This window comes from Micrasema longulum, unplaced genomic scaffold (genome assembly GCF_059751315.1).
Source record: "Micrasema longulum isolate JH-2025_06_02 unplaced genomic scaffold, ASM5975131v1 h1tg003167l, whole genome shotgun sequence".
Lineage (NCBI taxonomy): Eukaryota > Metazoa > Arthropoda > Insecta > Trichoptera > Brachycentridae > Micrasema > Micrasema longulum.
In genome coordinates this window covers 2395-22865 of record NW_028280260.1, presented here as the reverse complement: position 1 = coordinate 22865, position 20471 = coordinate 2395, and the positions used below count along the sequence as shown (strand labels likewise).

Here is a 20471-nt window from a genome sequence, read left to right as displayed (position 1 = left end):
TAAATAACATTTCTTCAAAATAAATTTTCAATTTACACTGATTCCCTGATTAATGATATTTTTTTAATGATGCCGGCAATTATGATAGTAGAGTCGTTTATTTTAAAATTCTTGTTTGAGCGTATTTTTCATAATTGATATTCATAGTATATATGTATTTGAAAAATTAAATATCATAGTTATATGCTACATAAAACAAGTGTAGAACTACCATCTATGCTGCATTGTTTAAATAAACCTCTACCTATTTATCTATCACAAAATGTATTAGCCAATGGCAAGTCGTAGAGCCTGTAAATTTCTAGATCGAAATATTTCATATTCAAAGAGTTTTTCCGTCCGAATAAAAAACCCGTTAATTTTAATCAATTACTTGTTGTAATGTTTAGTAAAATCGCTCGGTCCGGCCCTGGGTGAATATTGCACACCAAGTTGCACCTGACACACTAACATCGCGACGCATTCATTGTACACTATGTTTCCTTTAGTTTCCCAAGAACGGGAGGGGAGAGTCCAGGCTGCTTCGTACCTAAGCTTACTTATACCGCTGTCAAATTGCACTGTACCACAGTTATATGTCCACGTTATCCCGAGAAAGGTGCTAGATTTCCTATTTGGATCACTCTCCAAAATCTACCAATTAAAGTTTACACCATCGGTCGGACTAGTTGGATCGTTTCGTCGAGTTACGCGTGTTTGCTTATTAAGACCACGTGCTCAGCTTTCAAACTAATTGAAAGCTCTTTCAGTTTTGTGTTGCGAAGCTAGTGTTGTTTGTTTACTTAAAGGTAAATTTATTTTTAAACTCTTTTTCTGACATAATTTTCACTACATTTTTAGTAACTTAAAACTTTTTGATCGCTTTATTTATAATACATTTTCATAATACATTTTCATAAATAAACGTTTTATTATATATAATTAATTTTTTTAAATTTATTTTGTTACAGTTTGAGTTTTAGCACGGAAATATTATTAATTTTTTGTTATTATTATCACATTTATCGTAGACAAAAAATGTATAATTTTTTGTAAAATGTATCAATATTATCTACACCATATTTTTTATGGCTATGTGCATTCCAAGTAATGCTACATTGTTATAATTTTAAAAAGTTGAAATCATAATTCAACTTATTTTTTTTTTTATTCCCTTAAATAAAATAAAATTAAATACTTAAATAAAATTAAAAATGCATCTGACACCGTCATATCGACAATATTTTGATATAAATCTATTCATGCTTAACAATTTAATTTATTTAAACAACTTCGCATGTGTGCTTTTTACACACACTTTCTTTCAAATTAGTTATCGATATCGTCGATTCTTTTTTATAAATATCGGAATCGGTATTATATCGACAAAAGCGCATATCAAAATATCCCTATTTAAAACGTTAAATTTAAATTCCTGAATATTTATTTCACACCCGGAATTGTCTGGAACATACTTTAAAATAATAATGTTTATGTCAAATATTATATTAAGCAACATTTTAGTTTGTCCAAATGTTTGTAGACATATGACTGGATTTCACCCCCTCGGAGTCATTAAAAAGAACAAATTACAACAGGGAGGGAGAATACCTTAAAGAAGGGAATATGGAATTCTAGGCATTTACAGGGTTTATGACCTGTCATTGGCCGGTTTAATTGGCCAATTTACATACTGTGTAACATTCACCATTTTGCCTATGTTTGAACATCCATATTTCTTGAACTCTTCCATTTGTTGGTTTTAGTAAGGTTAAAGAGCTGAAACCTTTATTGTTGTGAAGAGATTAATCTGACTGAATTATTTCACATACTAGGCAACGCCTGAAAATAATTTTGCAATTTTCAAACTTCTTCTTGGACCAGTTGGTTTTATTACAATATTGTGTTGACCCAAATGTTTGTAGACAAACGACTGGATTTCACCCCCTCAGGAGTCATTAAGATTAACAAATTACAACAGGGGCGATTTAAACCAGCCAATGACGGGTCATAAGCCCTGTAAATGCCTAGACTTCCATATTCTCTTCTTTAAGCTATTCTCCATCCCTGTTGTAGTTTGTTAATATTAAGCAGTTTAAATAAAAATCGCAATATTTTTTTTGAAAATCTGTATTTTTTGTATTATTAAATTTAATAAATAAATACACCTAGCATGTCCAAAAAAGTTTTTGGGTTCGATTATAAATTGTTATAATAACGAATAACAGTAATAAACGTTCATCTTATTTAAATATCCTAAAAGGTACGCAACTGTACTATTTATGTTTTAATAAACCATACCTGAACCGTTAGAAAAATTTGTCGGGTAGGGACATATTTATTTTATCCACCGACGCCCCGGTCGTCGTTTTTCATAATTTCATGTCAGAACCTGACGCGGGGGGACGCACAGGAATTGGCCGCCGCCGAGCGGTAATGGAATGGGGGTAATTTTTTTGTATTAAACAGTTTACCAAAGGGCCCAGTAAAACCAGCTAATGACAGTCCACAAATCGTGTGAAAAATGTCATTGTCTCTCTAAAGATATCTACAATGAGTTTATGTAACGTGATAGAATTTTACGTTCCGTGAAAAATTCTGCAAAAAAATAAATTACGTAAAACTTATTGAGATACAATTTTCTACAAAAACAGGTATCTTTTACAAGAGAAAAAATGTGACACTATCCGATTTTAATCAATTTGTCATGCCATATAACTTTGCTTACTCAGAAACGTGCATAAGAAAGAGTTTCCGGTAAATATATTTTATTTCTTAACTAGAGATTCGAATGACAATCAAAGGTGATTTAACTAGATTTAAAAATATATTTATTCCTTTTAATACTAAACACTATAACTTATAAAGTATTTTACAATTTTACGTTTAGACTAAAATATTTTTTCTACTAAGACATTATAAAATTCGCCTCGTAGTATAGAGGTAACGCATTTGCCTACCACGCAAGAGATCTCAGATTTAAATGATGACATGGTTGACTAGAAATATTTATTCAAAAGTCTGTTTTATCGCTGCTATATTTCATAGTCCCTTGACTGGGGCATCTGTAGCGTAATACTGATCAACTGATCAGCTTGCCTCCGAAATATTTTATCAGTGCAGTTCCTCTACAATATGATGATGATGATGAAATAACTCTTACTTTAATTAGATTGTAGTAACAATTGACTATTCTTTCATAGTCAAACTCTGGTATTTTTCTTCTCTTTTTGGAATGATGCTCATATAAAATTTTATTGCTCTCAGACCAATTACGTTTTCAAAATAAAAAAATCATCAGATTTTTAAAACATATTTATAATTTTCAACATTCTCTAACACTTTAAAGAGTCAAAAAGATATCCAAATTTTTTATTGGTTAAATCGGCGCGGCATTCACCTAATACTTCACGATAAATTATTATTGTAAAATGGAAAACTGACTTTTTGATTTTAATATTCCATCATCGTCATTCCACGTCCGCTCCCTAGCATGTGGTATCCACAAAATGCCTCCGTGTATCTCTATCGGCTGTCAGCTTCTGTGCATCCTCCCAATTTAGGATCGCGTCCAGTAGTTCTGACATAAACTGCCGACAAACAGTCAGTTTGTTTCATAAATGTAGGTATTGTATTTTTCGAAAATGATTATTAATTTCTGACAAAATCTTATACATTTTTAGATTCTACTGATGCAAGTGTAAAGTTTTTTTTTCCGTAGTATACTATCGTTAAATATTATTCGCCCAAATCCATTTACATATGGTCCGTAGAACAATGTTGACAAACGACATCAAAGATTTCGAGGAACAATGACACAAGTGGCTGTTCTTGAAATTTTCCGTAAGAAAACGTGGCTATAATTTATATTCCAAGATTTTTTTTATTTACGGACATTGTTAATTTCACAGTTTAATAGAGATAAATTTTACAATATAAGAACAGTTAAAAACATTAAAAAATAATAAAAGTAGCATTGACAAACAAAGGGGACATCAAGACAAAATCTGGACTATTTATTTGCTAGTTTGAATCTTTGTAAACTTAAAGTAAAAAACTTCAGATCTTGTCTTAAGTTAACAAGCTTGAAAATTACCGAGCATAATATATAACTATCTTAAGTTTGAAAGAATATACTTTTCTAGTTATCGAGTTGTAACATTGTGTTAAAAAAACATCAAACTGCTCTCTTGTAAAGTTGAAAAAAAATCACACAATAACTCAACTTGGCGTTCTCGTAGTGTAATAGCAAAGATGCTTGCCTTCCGCACAGGGATTCCGGGTTCGATTCCTGATGGAATCAAAATAATTCAAATGTGATTTTTCCCAAATCTTGGTTTTTAGTACTGTAAAGAGAGTGTAAACTTGATACCCGATATTGTGGTGTTTTGATTTTTTTCTAGGATATGATTACAATACGAACGTTTAATTGTACAGCTTAAGTTTAAAAAGTAAAACCTTGACACATTTTGAATACACGTATCATTCTAATGTTAGTAAATATAAGTAAATGTTAGTATATACCAACTTACTGACTTTTTAAGTCTACCGGTTTCGAAACGTACCCGTTTCTTCGACTATCCACACCATCTTGCAAATACTAAAATACACTTATTGTATAGAAGAGATGGGTACATCATAAAAAGTCGGTAAGTGGGTATACACTTATATTTACTAACATAAGTCAACATGTTTTACCAGAAAGTTACTGCTTTGAACATAAATAACACGTCTCTTTTTTTTTCATAAGTAAACGCCCTTTCGAAATTTCGTATTACAATTAGGAGGAAAGGGCGATTTCAGAATTAAAAATGAAAAAGGGAATTTCAAAACATAATTCTAAAAGTAATCACAGTGGCCAAAATAAAATAATTAAAAAAATAAAGAGTTTAGCAAATAAAAAATATCTACTTTTAAAAGAAAAAACGCCAAACGTACATTAAGTCTCTTTATCTGTGTAATGCAAAAAAAAAATTAAACCATTCATCTTCGTTCGATCATAAAAAACTTAACAATTCCGCTTCTTGAATCAGGCTATAACAGTAAGGGCCTGCGCACTGTTTGATGCCAGGACATATCAAAATAAATTATCATTTATTATATATATGTAAGTAGTATAAACTAAATATTTTAATTTTTAATAAATAAATAATTATTTTTCTGGAATTGCTATTGACGCGATAAAATACTGAATAAAAATCAACAGGCTTGCGATTCAATTTAACGAGTTAGCAGTTAAAAAAACTGTTTTGTAATACGAGATAGATTTAAATGACAACAACAACAATAAACCATCACGCTGTTTCCTCGTTAGGGTAGGCAGAGAGGATAGAACGCCACATCACTATATCTTTGCATACAGATCTCGCTTCATCTACATATATACATCTTCTCATGCACGCGCGCCGATTATTCCGACTTTTGACATGTCCATTTTCAAGTATTTGTTGGATTTGGTCATGCAATGTCTTTCTCGGTCTACCTCTATTTTTGCATCCATCAACATTCGCATTGTAAATATTCTTAGCCGTTCATTCGCTGTCCATTCGTTCTACATGTCTAAACCAGCGCCTTGCTCCTTTCTTGATTTTGTCGATAATGCTTGTCTGAGCCTTACATAAGTTTTACCACACATTCGCCTGAGAGATAGCATTTCAACAGCATTCAGCCTACTTTTATCCCTGTTTTTCTAAGTCCATACTTCGCTCCCATACATCAGGGTCGGGACCAGGACTTCGATTTAAATGTAGGAAGTAAAATATTCATCGAAACACGATTTTAAATACGGGATCATCAATCGTTTGAACGCAGCGTTATCGCAGACTTATCACAAGTAATAAATGTAAAATTTACAAAAATTATTAAAAAAGATCTCCAAGAGGTGAGAAAACTCCAAGCGGTCCGTCAGATGAGACCCGTAGGGTTGTATGATGGAAGTCGTGGAGCCGATTGGCGGAGGCCAAAGGGTTGAAGTTCTCGCATGTACGAGTAACAGCCTGCGATCGTCTAGTAATATGTAAATAACCGGCCTGCTGCTTTCAAAAATTTACTTTTATCTTTACCCCTTTAAATGAAAAAAGTTTTATCAAAAACCTACGACAAAAACATTATTTGTATCACTGAGGTCAACAGCGTTATAAATAAATATTCGCATTTTTTGCTCACTGCGAAAACTTGTTCTTGTGATTAGGCACTAAATTGCATTTTAACATTCATGCATCTATAAAACGTGTATCCGATTAATAAATCATGTGTTAATATTTTTATAATTGGATTATAGATTCATATATTCAATAACTTTTTTGTTTTTTTATACAGTTTACAAGTTTATTTGACCTACAATTCATGCATTAATTCTCTTGTGGGAATTTCATCGTTTACTTTACAACTTTTATCAACAATAAAATGTTCTTCAAATCCGTTGTATTATATTTGTTTTTATGACTTTAGTTATGACAAATATAAAGGTTTATATATTTTTTTTTGCATTTAAGATATTTAGGAAAAAAAAGTGTTAGTTGTATTTTTAATATTTCTGTATCCAAGTAGATAAATAATACAATTGATTGTGTGAAATAGAACTAGAACCCTTGATGAGTGTTTTCGATTGGGTGGATACTCACAGGAAAAAAACTTGAAAAATGAAATCGAGTAAAATAAGTCCGTCTCGTGGTATAGTAGTTGGCGCATTCGTCTACCATGCTTTAGTTTCCGGGTTAGATTTCTGGCAGGGTAGACGTATAATATTGGTTTAAAAAGTGGTTTCACTGGCAACTTAAGCGTAAGACTGATCACCTTTCCTTCATATAACAGATTATCAAATTACGCTGAAAGTGCTATTTTAATGCAGTGCCCTATGCACCACTGGGTGTAGAAACTGAAATAATGATGAATTTATTAACGCATCCATAATAGCTTTTATCACCTAAAAATATTTTTTCTACTAGATTTTCTGAAAATAAGCTAATGTTTTTCTTAATATTGATTAGTGTACGAAATAATAATCCGATCTACACTACTTCCATGGTAAACATACTATTAAGACATAATAATACAATATAATCTACACATTTTTTGTAAAAATATAGAAAATTTAGTGGCAGGAAACTGAAAGGAAGGTGAAATCTTAGTTTTAAAAAATACACATTAGTTTTTGCATTGTGAATCATTTATAATATTAACAGGTCTAAGTACTTGTTATTTTAAACTACAGTTGATGTTTACTTACGTTTGAACGTACTCAAAATATTACCACTAATCCTTTATTCAAGTCATTTTTATGTCTGTTTAGTGGAAAATTTTCATGAAAAACAGTATAAGTTACTAAAGATAGATCAAGGACAAAGGTACGAAGTGCATTCGTGATTTTGATTAAGCATCACTTAATATCAAGTTTTCTCATATAATTAATAATTAATAACTTTATTACATAATATGATTATTTGTAAGATGTTCACTCAAATGAATATTTCTAGGTAGGTAACTGGTGTTTTAATAAGGTGAATAGTGTTATGTAATGCCATAACATTATATTATTGGTAATTTATTTACCAGGTAATAATGCTTTTGGTGGCGAGTGTCAGCAGCAGCTGTCGTAATTTTTTTTAGCGAAAATGTTCAGATGGGGATAGTTTGTATTATGTATGGTGTTTTTGGATAGGTTAAGGTAGGAAAAATAAATCAACCTGCAGTATTTTTTATCCTTATCCCCGATTACATCAAATACCGTATTTTGATTATTGTTGATGTTTTTTACATTAATATAAAATGATTAGTGAATAATTTAAATTTTCGGGCATTCGTTGTGCCTCTTACATAACAACTCGCTTCATAACTATATTACTGTGTTAAATTATAAAGAATAAATAATATTACAACAAAAAAATGTGCTTTACCAAGACTAATCACTGTATAAATTTATTTGTCCATTTCCGATGCAACAATTTGAAGTTTCTCGACTCGAAAATTTTATTCGTTATTAGAGGCATGTTAACTTTACAATGATTTGATTTAAAAAAAAATCATATTTATTACGAATCATGACAGTTTAATAGTGTGATTGTTTTATTAATTTATTTTACCTATATTATAAATACTTATATCCCATAAATAACTAATAAGAAGCTTTGCGATTGTTATCCTCAACCCTTAAATATTTACATTTAGATTTATGTTCTATATATTTTAACTACAAGTTTTTTTGTATTCTCACTACATTCATTAAAACATAATGTGAACTTTAGTAAAAAATATATTTGGAATTTTTTAATAAAGAAACCGCTTCAGTTTCGGATTATGAAACTAAGAATTTCTATACATTTACCGATCTAGTACTCGTATCAACAAAATTATTCGTTTTAATTTTAAAAGTAATGAATTTATTGGTCTAAAGTGACTGTTAAAGCAATTTACAAGTCTTTTGAAGTATGTGGTTTGGGAAAATGATATTGGTTAGTGTGGTAATTTTTAATAATTATTCCGTTAGACATAATTCCCTCTCGACATTTCACTGCGATAATTATAAGCAATGATTTGGCGTATGTGCGAGTAAGCGGGCTCGCGGCCTACATGCGCAGATCACGGCTGGCATTACCTTACCCGATCTCCGAATCGGGGTCAGGTATCAGGCAATTGTTATATAATGTATTTTTCTGACATAACAGATAGCAGCAGGCAACAGGCAGCAGGCCGCCGCAAGTCGCCGTACGTTCACCTCAGTGTGCGCCACTTCTGGTGAGTAGACTCCGAAGTATGGCAATAACCGAAAAGCCTCTTGCGCAACCTTTCTTTGGGTCGCGTGACGTAAGCGGATGATGCAAGTTATGGCGATTCTGGTAAACGAATTGATCTTTGCTGTGCGTAACTTTCACATCCATTATAATAATTTTATATGGAAGACTCAACTCGTTTCTAGGCCATGCTTTGTTCTGCGAATATTATATTGAAAATGCATTCATCAACTCTAAACCTTACACATATACACACCAATTAACCAATTTATTTATCTTGACACATTTTCTTTTCAGCTTTTTTCCCACGGAAGACAATGCGATTGTTAATTGTTTGTCAGCCTATATATGTTTTTATATCGTTTTTGATGGTAAACATATATCGATATCATAGATACATATGATATATACATACATATTTCATTCAATGTTGTGTTTAATAAGTACTCAAATTTGGGCCTACAGACATGAACTATTGAAATATTTTCAAGCCCATCTAAAATATAATTCCGTCCAAATTACATTCAATGCACTAACTTTGTATAATGAATACAAATAACGTCGCTTTAAACCACTTACTTTATAACTAATAAGGGATCGGTTTCGGAAATACACGTGTTCCCTTATCGAGGTATAGTTTAGAAATGAATAAAATCCCATTTTGTTATTTTAACAATGTCAACATAAATCTAATACATAGAGAGGTATCAAATCAAATTTTTATGTATTCGATTTATGTACACGTTGTTAAAATTATTAAACAGAATTACATTGATTTCTGAACTATACCTTAGTAAGGGATCACGTGTAAGTCCGAAACCGGCCAGTAAATAAATAAATAATAAATTCTTTTATTTTTATTACATAATTTTATAAATTTTTGGTAAAAGATATTGGAAATTACATACGATATAATATTCAACTCACCATAAAAATGCCGGCTTTAGGAATATCCATTTTTTATTATTATATATATTATAATACTATTATTTATGTATATTATATTACGCATGGAAGAAAAAAAGTCCTCAATAATAATAGGTATGCATTTAATTATGTAAAATACCAACAAAACAAACATATTAATAACATTTTTACAAAAACATGCCAAGATTCATCAGTAAAAAAGTACACTTTTGATCAATCAAATAAAAAAACGGAATAAAATTAATTGAACCAGTTTCCGTATGTTAATTAGTTTTTTTAAACTTTCAATCAAAGAAAAAAACCCTATTCAAAACCATAATGAGAAAATAACGACAAGAAAGGCGTCGATTCGAAATGAATTGTTGCTCGATTCCAAGATTGGACAATAACCCAAACAAGAAATCCGGTACGCGTCATTCACCGCAATAAGAATAAGCATCTTACAACACGGCTACTCTTGTTTCCGAGTTATATAATTCTCGGAGTAGGTCATTGCCAGGCTTTTTATGCCACAGATTAAAATCGGAGGTTTTGTATTTCTCGACTAGCGAGGTGAATATACCCGGTAACACCAGATAGCTTTATATATTTTTTGGAACGATTGCTTAAGGCGGAAACCATTCGCATTCGTGCCTATGTCGACATGTTCTCCGTACGCTATTACAAATGCAACAGCCGGAATTTATGATGCATCATTCAGAAAATGTAATAACATTTGTTTTTATAACTAATGGGAACGGTTAAGATTAGGCAAGGTTTAACAACTAAAGCTCTTAACTCCAATGAAAGATTTACATCAATAAGTAAGTTGAATATATGCGTAAATACTACGACGTACATAAGTAGATACTCATACATGCAATCTTTAACGTGGCGTTACGTTAAGGTTTTCATAATTGGAAATTTTGATATGAAACTGAAAGTAGTGGTACAAGTGGTTTTATTAAATGTCAGAAGTATTTTCTTATAAAAATATGAGGACTATGTTGAGGTTTATTTGAGTAATTTTATTATAGATGTTTATAATACATTTGCGACGAGCGTTTTTTTTACTAATTTTGTAATCGCTTAATTATGAATAATGCTCTGTATTTAATTTCCTGCGAATGTAAATTGAGTTACAAATATAATAAAATAAAATATTTACCATCAATATGAATGAACCTATGATTTTAGTAATATATGTAAACATAATATTTTAAATGTTCTGATTCAGCGTAATTATTATTTCTTGCACCTAGCGCCTTATTATAAGGAAACAATATCTCGCACCTCCAGAAATACAATGAGGTATCTAAATCGGCCATTTTGCCGGAGAAAAAACAAACTTTTAAAAATTTATTAAGGCTCGTAACTTAATTTAATGCCAACATTTTTTGTGGTATTTGCTCATTTGACTATTAAAATATGATAAGAATAGTGTAGCTTCATAATTACGGAAGTGTTCTTTTCGATATTTTACTCCATAGATGTCTAAGAATATTTAAGTTTGTGGTATATATCATTTTTTTTAAATCGTGGATTCGAAGGTGTCCTTCTAATTTCTCTTTATTAGGAAAGAGAATAAAACTGCTTTCATAAATCAAAACTGCTAAGTTTAGACTTACGACTGTGTACCTGCATCTGGGCGTGCGATTTTCGGTTTTATTGATTTAATTACAACAATATATACGATCATCCTCAATAAATCGCCAAGGTGGATCTTTTCGCTTTATTTCAGATAAAAATGGCGAACAAAATCAAGAAGCGTTACCTGACCGAAGAAGACGAATATATCTGCCCTTTGACAAAAGGGGCGCAGAAGATGGCTGCCGAGGAGTTGCGGGAAACAGAGACGAGCAGAGATCAAGCCTTGCGGTCGTTGCGCAGTTGGGCTCAACAGAACCCGAGAATCCAGTCCATCAGGATGGGTACAACAACACCAATACGTTATCGCACATATTTTGCTACTATTTTAATTATTCGGATTTCATAATTATTTGGTTTGCTAATTACTTGCCTCGCGGCAAGAGTTTCTCAATAATTAAGTAAAAACTTTTTTGGGCGCGTCGCGTACACTCTTTTTGCTAAGCAGTGTATGAAACTTTTACTCACGTAAATTTGGGGAGCCGAGTTTAGCTGAGAGAGAGAAATACAAATAGTTGTGCGTCGCTTCTGTGCTCTGTTGTATTTAATCAAACCAATTATTTTTTTAACACTTTTTAAACATTAAACCAAATTTTCAATAATAGCATATAAGTTTACTTAATTTCAATTAATCAATATTGATAGATATATTAATTTTCACTTTAGTGGTGCGATCTTAACCACACACTATTTTTTCATATTTTTAAAAATCAAATACATTCATAACACAGGTTAATACAGTTTTGTTCGTAAATAATTATTTATTGAAATTTCGTTCACTTTTTACATATGGAATAATGAGACGATAACCCGCTGTGGTGGATAAAACGCTTGTCCATTCACGGGGTCCTAGGTTCGATTTTCAATGATCACGAATTTTAAATGTAATTGTATTAGTAGTTTGACTTGTTGTTCTATTGTGGGGAAAACATTAATAGGAACTTATGGTAAAAAAAAATATCCAAGCTTTTTTTCTTATAAATATTCAGATTATTTAAGATTGATGTACTGTTTTTGAAATCTCTAGATTTACATTCCGAGTTATTCTCTATTAATAAATTACAGTATTAATGTATGATTTCTTTCAGTATTATTATTTCATTGATATGAATTGTTGATTAAATTTTACTAGATTGCAGCTTCTTTCTGAGATTTTTACGTTCCAAGAAGTTCAGTGTGCCGATGGTTGAGGAAGCTATTGAAAGATATCTCTTGCTCCGCCAATCCTTTGGTATTGCTTTTAATCAGCTTGACTACAAAATTCCAGCCATGCTTGAGCTTATCGAACTCGGGTAAGAACCTTTTCCAAACATCATATCTTGCACGGACCATTGAAAGATACAAGAACCGTTAATGAGAACATCCAGACTAGACATTAAACATCACCTGGGATTATTATTACATGGAAACTTGAGACAATTTGCTAGACGAGAATTCTAAATTATTATTTGGGTAAATCAAACTTGTTTGCAACTATGCATGAGTAATACACGAGTATTTAGACAATTTGATCGTGAAAAATAACTATGTCAACTTTTGTGTAAAAATAACAATGTTTACTTTTGAGTATAAATAACAATGTCCACTTTTGAGCAAAAATAACAATAATCACCTTTGAGTAAAAATAACAATGTCCACTTTTGAGTAAAAATAACAATGTCCAATGATAAAAAATATTTTCATCTTGTAAATCAGTATGATTTCTTAATATCTTTCATACTGATATCTATTTACATAACGTAAAAGCGTAAATTTTATCAAAATGTATATCCATAGGTTTATTTATATATAAATTTCAATCATCATCATTCGCTTCCCCCACCTAATAGTGCATAGAGCACTGCATTGGTACACCAATTGCAGCGTATTTCGATGTTTTTTTGTTAGATGAAGGTAAGATACGCTTCAGGTGCCAGTCCAGGGACTGTGAAATATTATAGTGTAATAACACATTATTTTTTAACATTTCATGTCAGATATTTCGGGAATCGAACCCCAGACCTCTTACATAGTAGGTAAATGCGCTGACTACTATACCACGAGGCCGACAAATACAAATTATGTAAACAACAATTTTATGAGCAATTTACAGTTTGAGTGTAACTTAATATTTATCTATAGGAGTAGTCCACAACAAAAAAATAACAAAATATCTGCACAATGTTGTTTTTTTTTTGTTTATTATATACATTTTACCAGCTGAAAATAGAGATAAATTACAGAGAAACTCTTGAATTTTAATATTTTTTCTTTACATCAAAAGGACTAGGTATGAGTTTGTGATAATTGAGTGTGTGCGAGAATCTATGTGCGCCACGCGCCGTGTGAGTGGGTGATATGAAATTTGAATTTAAAATCCTTCTAACGGACAATTTTTACGAATAAACTATTTTTTCCTTTTTTATATTTAATATTAGCACTAAAATAAAATATTAAATCATTTACCAAATACTATAAAATAAATTGGTTATTATATTGAAAATATGTACTATTTTTTCAAAATATTAAAAAAAGTAACCAAACGATTTGTAAACTTTTTAAATTTGTATCAATTGACATTGACAACTGAATCGTAAGTACTGAAATGAAGCATTTTACTAACAAAAATGAGTATATAGACAAACCATAAATCATCAACTAAACCTTCCATACAATGACAAACAAACATACACAGATTATAATACATTTGTCTTATTACTTTAATTGTATTATGAATTGTATTGACGTAAGTTTACTGCTTTTAGATATTGTTTTGCCAGTCCTTTTAGGGACTCAGAGGGACGACGAGTTATCATCTATAGACCAGGTACTCCAATTGATTTATTTCAATACATTGCACTCTATTCATTCAAGCTTTTCATTCATTGAAAAATACGAAATCTTCAACACAATAAACTAATATTTTAAAGTTTATTCAACAAATTACTTGAAAGTTAAAATATTGTGCTCTTTTTACTTTGGAAACACAATATTCGAAACTAATCTAGTTAAGATTTCATTAATTTGTAAATAAAATAAGTTGACGTTTCTATGAATTTATTCTTTTGTAATTTAATCATATTTACTTAATATGGAAATCATACAGTCTTTTTAACGAAATCAAAGTACACAAAAATCGTTTAAAAAAGTAAAACCAATTACAGATTTCACATGAATGTATTATGAATACAGGAGAAGAGGGGAAAATTATATACATATATTATTAAAATTACATTAAAAGTACATAAAAAGGGAGAAAACATGGCATAGTTTCAACTCTAAATTCCTCTCCTCTCTCTCTGCTGCCATGAACATTTATATTTATTACTAAAAAAATCACTACCAACAATAATTCATTAGATACAGGTAATAGATGTATGTAAAAGTTAAAGTTAAAAGTTAAGTAAGATAAATTTAAAATGTCTCTAAAAGATCTGATAAAACTACCGTATTTACAGTGTAATATGTCAATGTCACTAAAACTGTCATTAAAGGTAGTCTGTATTCTTCGAAGAGTGCTATTCTTCGTATAATTAGTCTGTGAGCTCGGAATGTCGAAGAGTACAGAATGACGAGTTCTGCGGACAGGGACTCGATACGAAAAGCTTCTAACAATTTTTAGGCTATCGATTAGGTTATTAACAATTTTATAGAGAAAGCTCATATCCAACATGATACGCCGAGTCACGAGATTTTTAATTTTTTGAGAATTAGCGGACTCAGTCCTACTTGAAAATTATTTTAAATATCTAATTGTCCAAGAAAACCGTTTTAAATACGTTCAATACGATTTTTATAAATTATATTGAGGATTCCAAATTGGACAAACAAACTCCAGGACACTAAGTAAAGTTTTTTTAAATGCGTCAGTTCTCGTAAAATAATATACCATATATTATATGTATATAGATCACGTATCGTAATGATTAAATGCATATTAATTTTATCTCCATCATCAAGTGCATCAATCTAATCCATATTTTCTCTCCAATGGAGCGTTTGTCTTTCTCAGGGATACCGTAATGAGGAAGTTCAGTGCTACGTGAAATTGGAAATAAAAAATGTTTTCTTACGCGTAGTAAAAGTTAGAGCATGTAGTATGGCCAAGTTTCTCGGAAATGAATGAATTAAAAAAAATTGACTTCTTGGAACGACGTCACCAATTCGTCTGAATCAACCAATGATAATATTGTGATGGATTTCCGGTTTACGGGAAGCCAACCCTCCAATCAGAAGAACTAACCGAAGAGAACTTGTAACGTCACAGTGAAGTAATTTCGAAATCACGAAACTTTAAAAACTTTAATAGATACATAAAATTTATAACATTTTTTTTGGCTTAGTTTGTTAATCTATTTTATTTTTTTTAAATCACTGAACTTCCAAATAAGTTGATATAATGGGGCAAAGAAATTAGCTCTGCTCCCCCGAGGCCTGAGGTCTGCGAGAGACTGCTTTGTACCCCCTATCCATTTGATAATGGATCACTCTAAGATTTACTTTATCTTATCTTGTATGGCTTGGGGGCCCCTTCTTGTGTGACTGTAAATAAACTGGTGAATTATATACTTAAACCGCGACAACGAGTCATAATAGTGCAAAAATATGTAAAAATTAATAAAATAAAAAAATTACTGGCACAAATCCCACTTAACAAAATTACCACTGGGGAGGGGAGAGGTATAAGAACCTTTTTTAGTATTAGAAAATGGAAAACGGGTCGTAGTAGAGCGGGATTCGAGCCACGGACCTCTAGCACATACGTCTACGTCACTACCGCGTGACTACAAACTGTATTTTGTTTATTTTTTATATGGATATTAGTTATTAAAAAGTCTTTACCTAATTGACAAAAAACCGTTTATTCCAGTAAATCTTTGGATGGTGCAGATACAATAGGAAAATATCACACACTACGAATACCGATAAAAAAATACGAAATGGATTTAGGATAATTCATTGTATTTTCAAAATCAATATGGATATTGCGGAGAAATGTTTTCATACATAACATTAAAAAAGAAATTATAAAAAATATGTCCTAGAAAAACGCGACATGTTTGGCATTAATAGTTGTTACGTCAGATTCGTGACGATGTTCCATAAAAAATTGAAAGGTTATGCACAAAGTTGAAAATAAACATGAATCGTGACGTATTAGGGGCGTGGCCAATGCAATGGCCGTTTTTGCGGGAATTCAAAATTACAAATTTGAAAATACATTTTGTACTAAGTAGCAATTTTTTTTTTACTAGACAGTATTTCATAGACCCTTATTACTTTAAAAATGTTTAAAAAAAGAACGTGGTATTTTCCTATTTTGCTATTGTATAAAAACATATTTTCATTAAAAATAAATAAATAATATGTCAATAAATGTTTTTAAATAAATTAAAATGAGAAAAGGGGTATTTTTGTATTTTGTACCTACGAGTTTTCTCCGTGAGTCCATGTGTGATGAATATATTTTATAATTTAGTTGCTATTTTATGACAATGATATGAACACATTTTCTAGGAGTTTTTGATCCCTATAAGTATACCAACCAGGACATGTGCCGCATCCACGGAATCTGCTATGAAACTCTGATGGAAGATGAGGAAAACCAAGTTAGAGGCTTCGTCCACTTTGCTGACGGAGCTGGAGTCAGCTTCCCACACCTCACTTTGTTCACACCGAGGGAGGCGGTGAGGATTGTCAAAAATGGAGAGGTAAATAAATGAGGAATTTATTTTAAGCATTTGGCAATGGAAAGAGAAGTAATTTAATTATTTTCTCAATATGTACATTAAAAAAACTAAGATAAAGAGAAAAAAAAATATCTGTGCTTGGTTTTACTAACAATAAATAGTTATCATAAATATATGTTTGAAAAAAATTCATTATTCGCATTTTCTAGTAGGTATGTTATTTCATTAAATTTAAATAACAGATAGGATCATTATATGAATAAATATATTTAAACATATTTAGAATTATGAACGTTTCAGATAGTTTTAATTTATCAAAACCATCTAATGACAGCCATATAAATTCCTAGACCTCCATAATATTTCCTTATTTAAGGGGATCAGAAAGGTTACAATTGTGGAAAACTAGGTGAGATTCGAATGACGGATGGGAAACGAACAAGTAAACAAACACAAATTTTCATTTCGGCAAGTTTTTCTATGCATTCTTGATGAACAAAACAAGCTTCGAAATTTCCAAAAACATTAATAATTGGGAGGCATATTTATACCTAAAGGCGACCGCGCAACTCGCGAACTGCGTTCTTCTTGCCTCGATTCCTGGTGAACGAGTTGAAGTTTTTTTTTATTTTCATAGCGCCATTTTGTTGGTGAGATCTGCTTCTATAGAATAAACATTAATTCTGTAAAGGATCGTCAAAACTAGAGCAATTGCGGCTAAGAAATCAGAAACATCGAAAAATTCCAGTTATTTGTGGTTAAAACGGTATTAAAAAAAAAAAAAATACATGTAGACGTTGGTTTAGTTTATGTAATACATCTTTACCTTCAAATAGTAAGAAATAATCAAGTCGATATCTTTAGCCGTTCTTGAGTCATCGCGGCAAAACTAGCGGAAAACGATGTTTTAAGAAATACCCGGTCAAAGTTTTGGAACAGGATTACGGCCACTCTGCCGGCCGTACACCATTTTTGGCTCTCCTGAACTCAATTTTGCGAATATCGAAGTTTTTTGCGCCAAAATGTTTAATGATGTCAAAAGATGAACTTCTTAATTTGTTGCATCAGAGGGGGAAAACATTTTCGAGAAGGAAATATGGCAGTCTAGGCATTTACAGGGCTTATGTATTATGTCATTGGCTGGTTTAAGTGGCCACTTCACACACTGTGTAACATTTACCATTCTGCCTATGTTTGAACATCCACATTTCCTCAACTCTTCCATCTGTTGACTTTTGTGAAGTAATAAGTGAGTAGTAATATGAATAATAATTTCTCCCTAGGGAGGAAATCCAGCCAAGCATTTTTTACATACTCAAAACATTGTTGAGATGAACTTTGTTTATTAGGATTATTACTGTTCAAGTTTTTATAGTATTTTTTTTTATCTATTCACTAATCTTTTTTTTAATAACCCAGAAAAGTCATAAGTGGATGTAAAATTGAATATATATCGAATAAATACATTTTACGCTTACTCATACGTATATTGAGTATTTGTTTTTAAAAATTGCGCCACCTATCGATTTTATTTTAAACTTAAATGAATGCTTTGCGATTTACTTAGTGAAAACCTTTTCCTAACGATCTACCAGACCATTCAACATTTCGTTACTCTTGTTTTTTTAAATAACTACTATTTGCATATATTATTTGAATACAGACGTTTCTGAATTGTTTTATCAACTTTTTATAAGGCACAATTGACGTTTGCCACATAAAAATAAATCGTAACAATTTAACCAGTATCCCAAATGTACCTATTTCAAAACGGTAACTTTTGAAATGAAAACATTTATTTTTTCATTTTGCGTTGAATTTCTCCATGTAAAACATTTATTTTTTTAAATAGCTTAAATCGGTTGTGCGTCAACTTCTTTGTGATTTCAGAGAACTATTCCAATGCGACACAAGGAAATTCACGGTATGAATGTCCAGTCAACAATTAAGTTTGCTCTGGACTTCGGCATGGCGCTGATCTCAGAAAAAATAAGGAAAAGGGTAAATCTGTATACCAATGCGCAGGATGTGCAAATCGAGAAAAGGGTCCTTCCCAAGGAATATGGTGGAACTATGCCGATGGAGGAAATGATAAGTATGTATAACACTTTATGTTGTCTTGAGGAATTTTAGGATTAACTTCATAATATGGGGAAATTTATTGAATATGCTCGTAGATTATAACATCTGCCATATATTACCATCCCCCAAGTTTGTTTTGAGTACCAAATAATGATACCTTATTTTTTACGAAATTATAATTTACCTTCTCGTATATGTCAATGTTTTTTACAATATTTTATTCAAAATAAATATTAATTGAATGTCTACAAAATAAAGTAACATTCCTTTTTGCTCAATTGGGCACCTACCACTTTACAAACAGTTGTATGTGAATCTAGAACGCATTCTGATTTTAGATTTTTATTTGGAAAACCAACAATTCCACATATAAATATTTAATATTAATACCCGTATGCAGAGACAAAACTTAAGGTGAGGAAAGTACATTGTATTGTCTTCACCTTCGTGTTATTCTCTGCATTTGAAATTAGAATGCACTTTCCTCACCTTAAGTTTTGTCTCTGCATACGGGTACAGAACCAATAATAGTGACACATTATTTTTAAAAAAAATTATGAATCAACGGTTTAAAGAACCTTTTACAAAAATAATCACAGCAGTGAACAATTCATATTTTAATACATAATATGAAATATAATAGAATTTTTACAACTAAACAATTTAGTGAAAATAAATTATTTTTAAAAAAACAAAGTAAAAAATACGTAACATCTCTAAATAAAAGATAACAATTAACACAATAAAAAATTTTGTTCTAAATATAAATATAACAAAGTAAAGATGATAATTATTTAACATAAAAATAAAGTGGTAAGTATTCAACTGGGTAATAATAAAAAAATAACATTAATGCAGTAAAAGAACTATATAAATAGTAAGTTTTGTAAGTTAACATAATAAGTACAAACAAAGAGGTGCAATTTTTTTAATTTGTTGTTATTGGGTACTGAATAAATGTATTGCTTTAAAATTATTTTTTATATTGGTACTCTATTATATATAGTATATATGGTACTCTATTATTATTATTATGTCAGAATGTTTATAAACAAGGCTGGATTTCACTCTGAAGGGAGTTCATATAAAATAGTAGAATATACTGAAACCAACCAATAAGTTCGATTGCCCAGATTTCCATATTCTCTTCTCAAAAATGTTTTCCCTCTCTGATGTAATATTTGTTTACCGTTTATAGAATAAATTTATATCTTGTTTTAATTGAACTATTTAACGTTTTGTATGTTAGAGTTTTTTTGTACTAATGTGATTTTAAGTCGTTGTAATTTAATAAAATAAATAAAATAAGAAATAATCGACTTTTCCATACAGGTAATTTCAGATTCCATTTTGTATCGTTTCAAAAAATGTTTACGCAATGCAAATTTAACCAGAGGATAGTAAAATGTACAATCTAAAGTTTCTTGACAAAATGTAATTAGTATCTAGCGAATCATAT

General features: G+C 30.8%; 1 protein-coding gene across 1 annotated transcript; it reads left to right on the top strand.

Moving 5' to 3' along the window:
* Nucleotides 1-565: 565 nt before the first annotated feature.
* On the top strand, nucleotides 566-19029 carry LOC148271013 (alpha-tocopherol transfer protein-like; the record flags this gene model as incomplete). Its single annotated transcript, XM_088241922.1, has 7 exons — nucleotides 566-788; nucleotides 8643-8712; nucleotides 11356-11545; nucleotides 12394-12553; nucleotides 14006-14067; nucleotides 16758-16951; nucleotides 18821-19029. Coding segments are annotated over exons 3-7 (809 nt in total), but the record flags the coding sequence as incomplete, so codon positions are not given.
* Between the last annotated feature and the right edge of the window lie 1442 nt (nucleotides 19030-20471).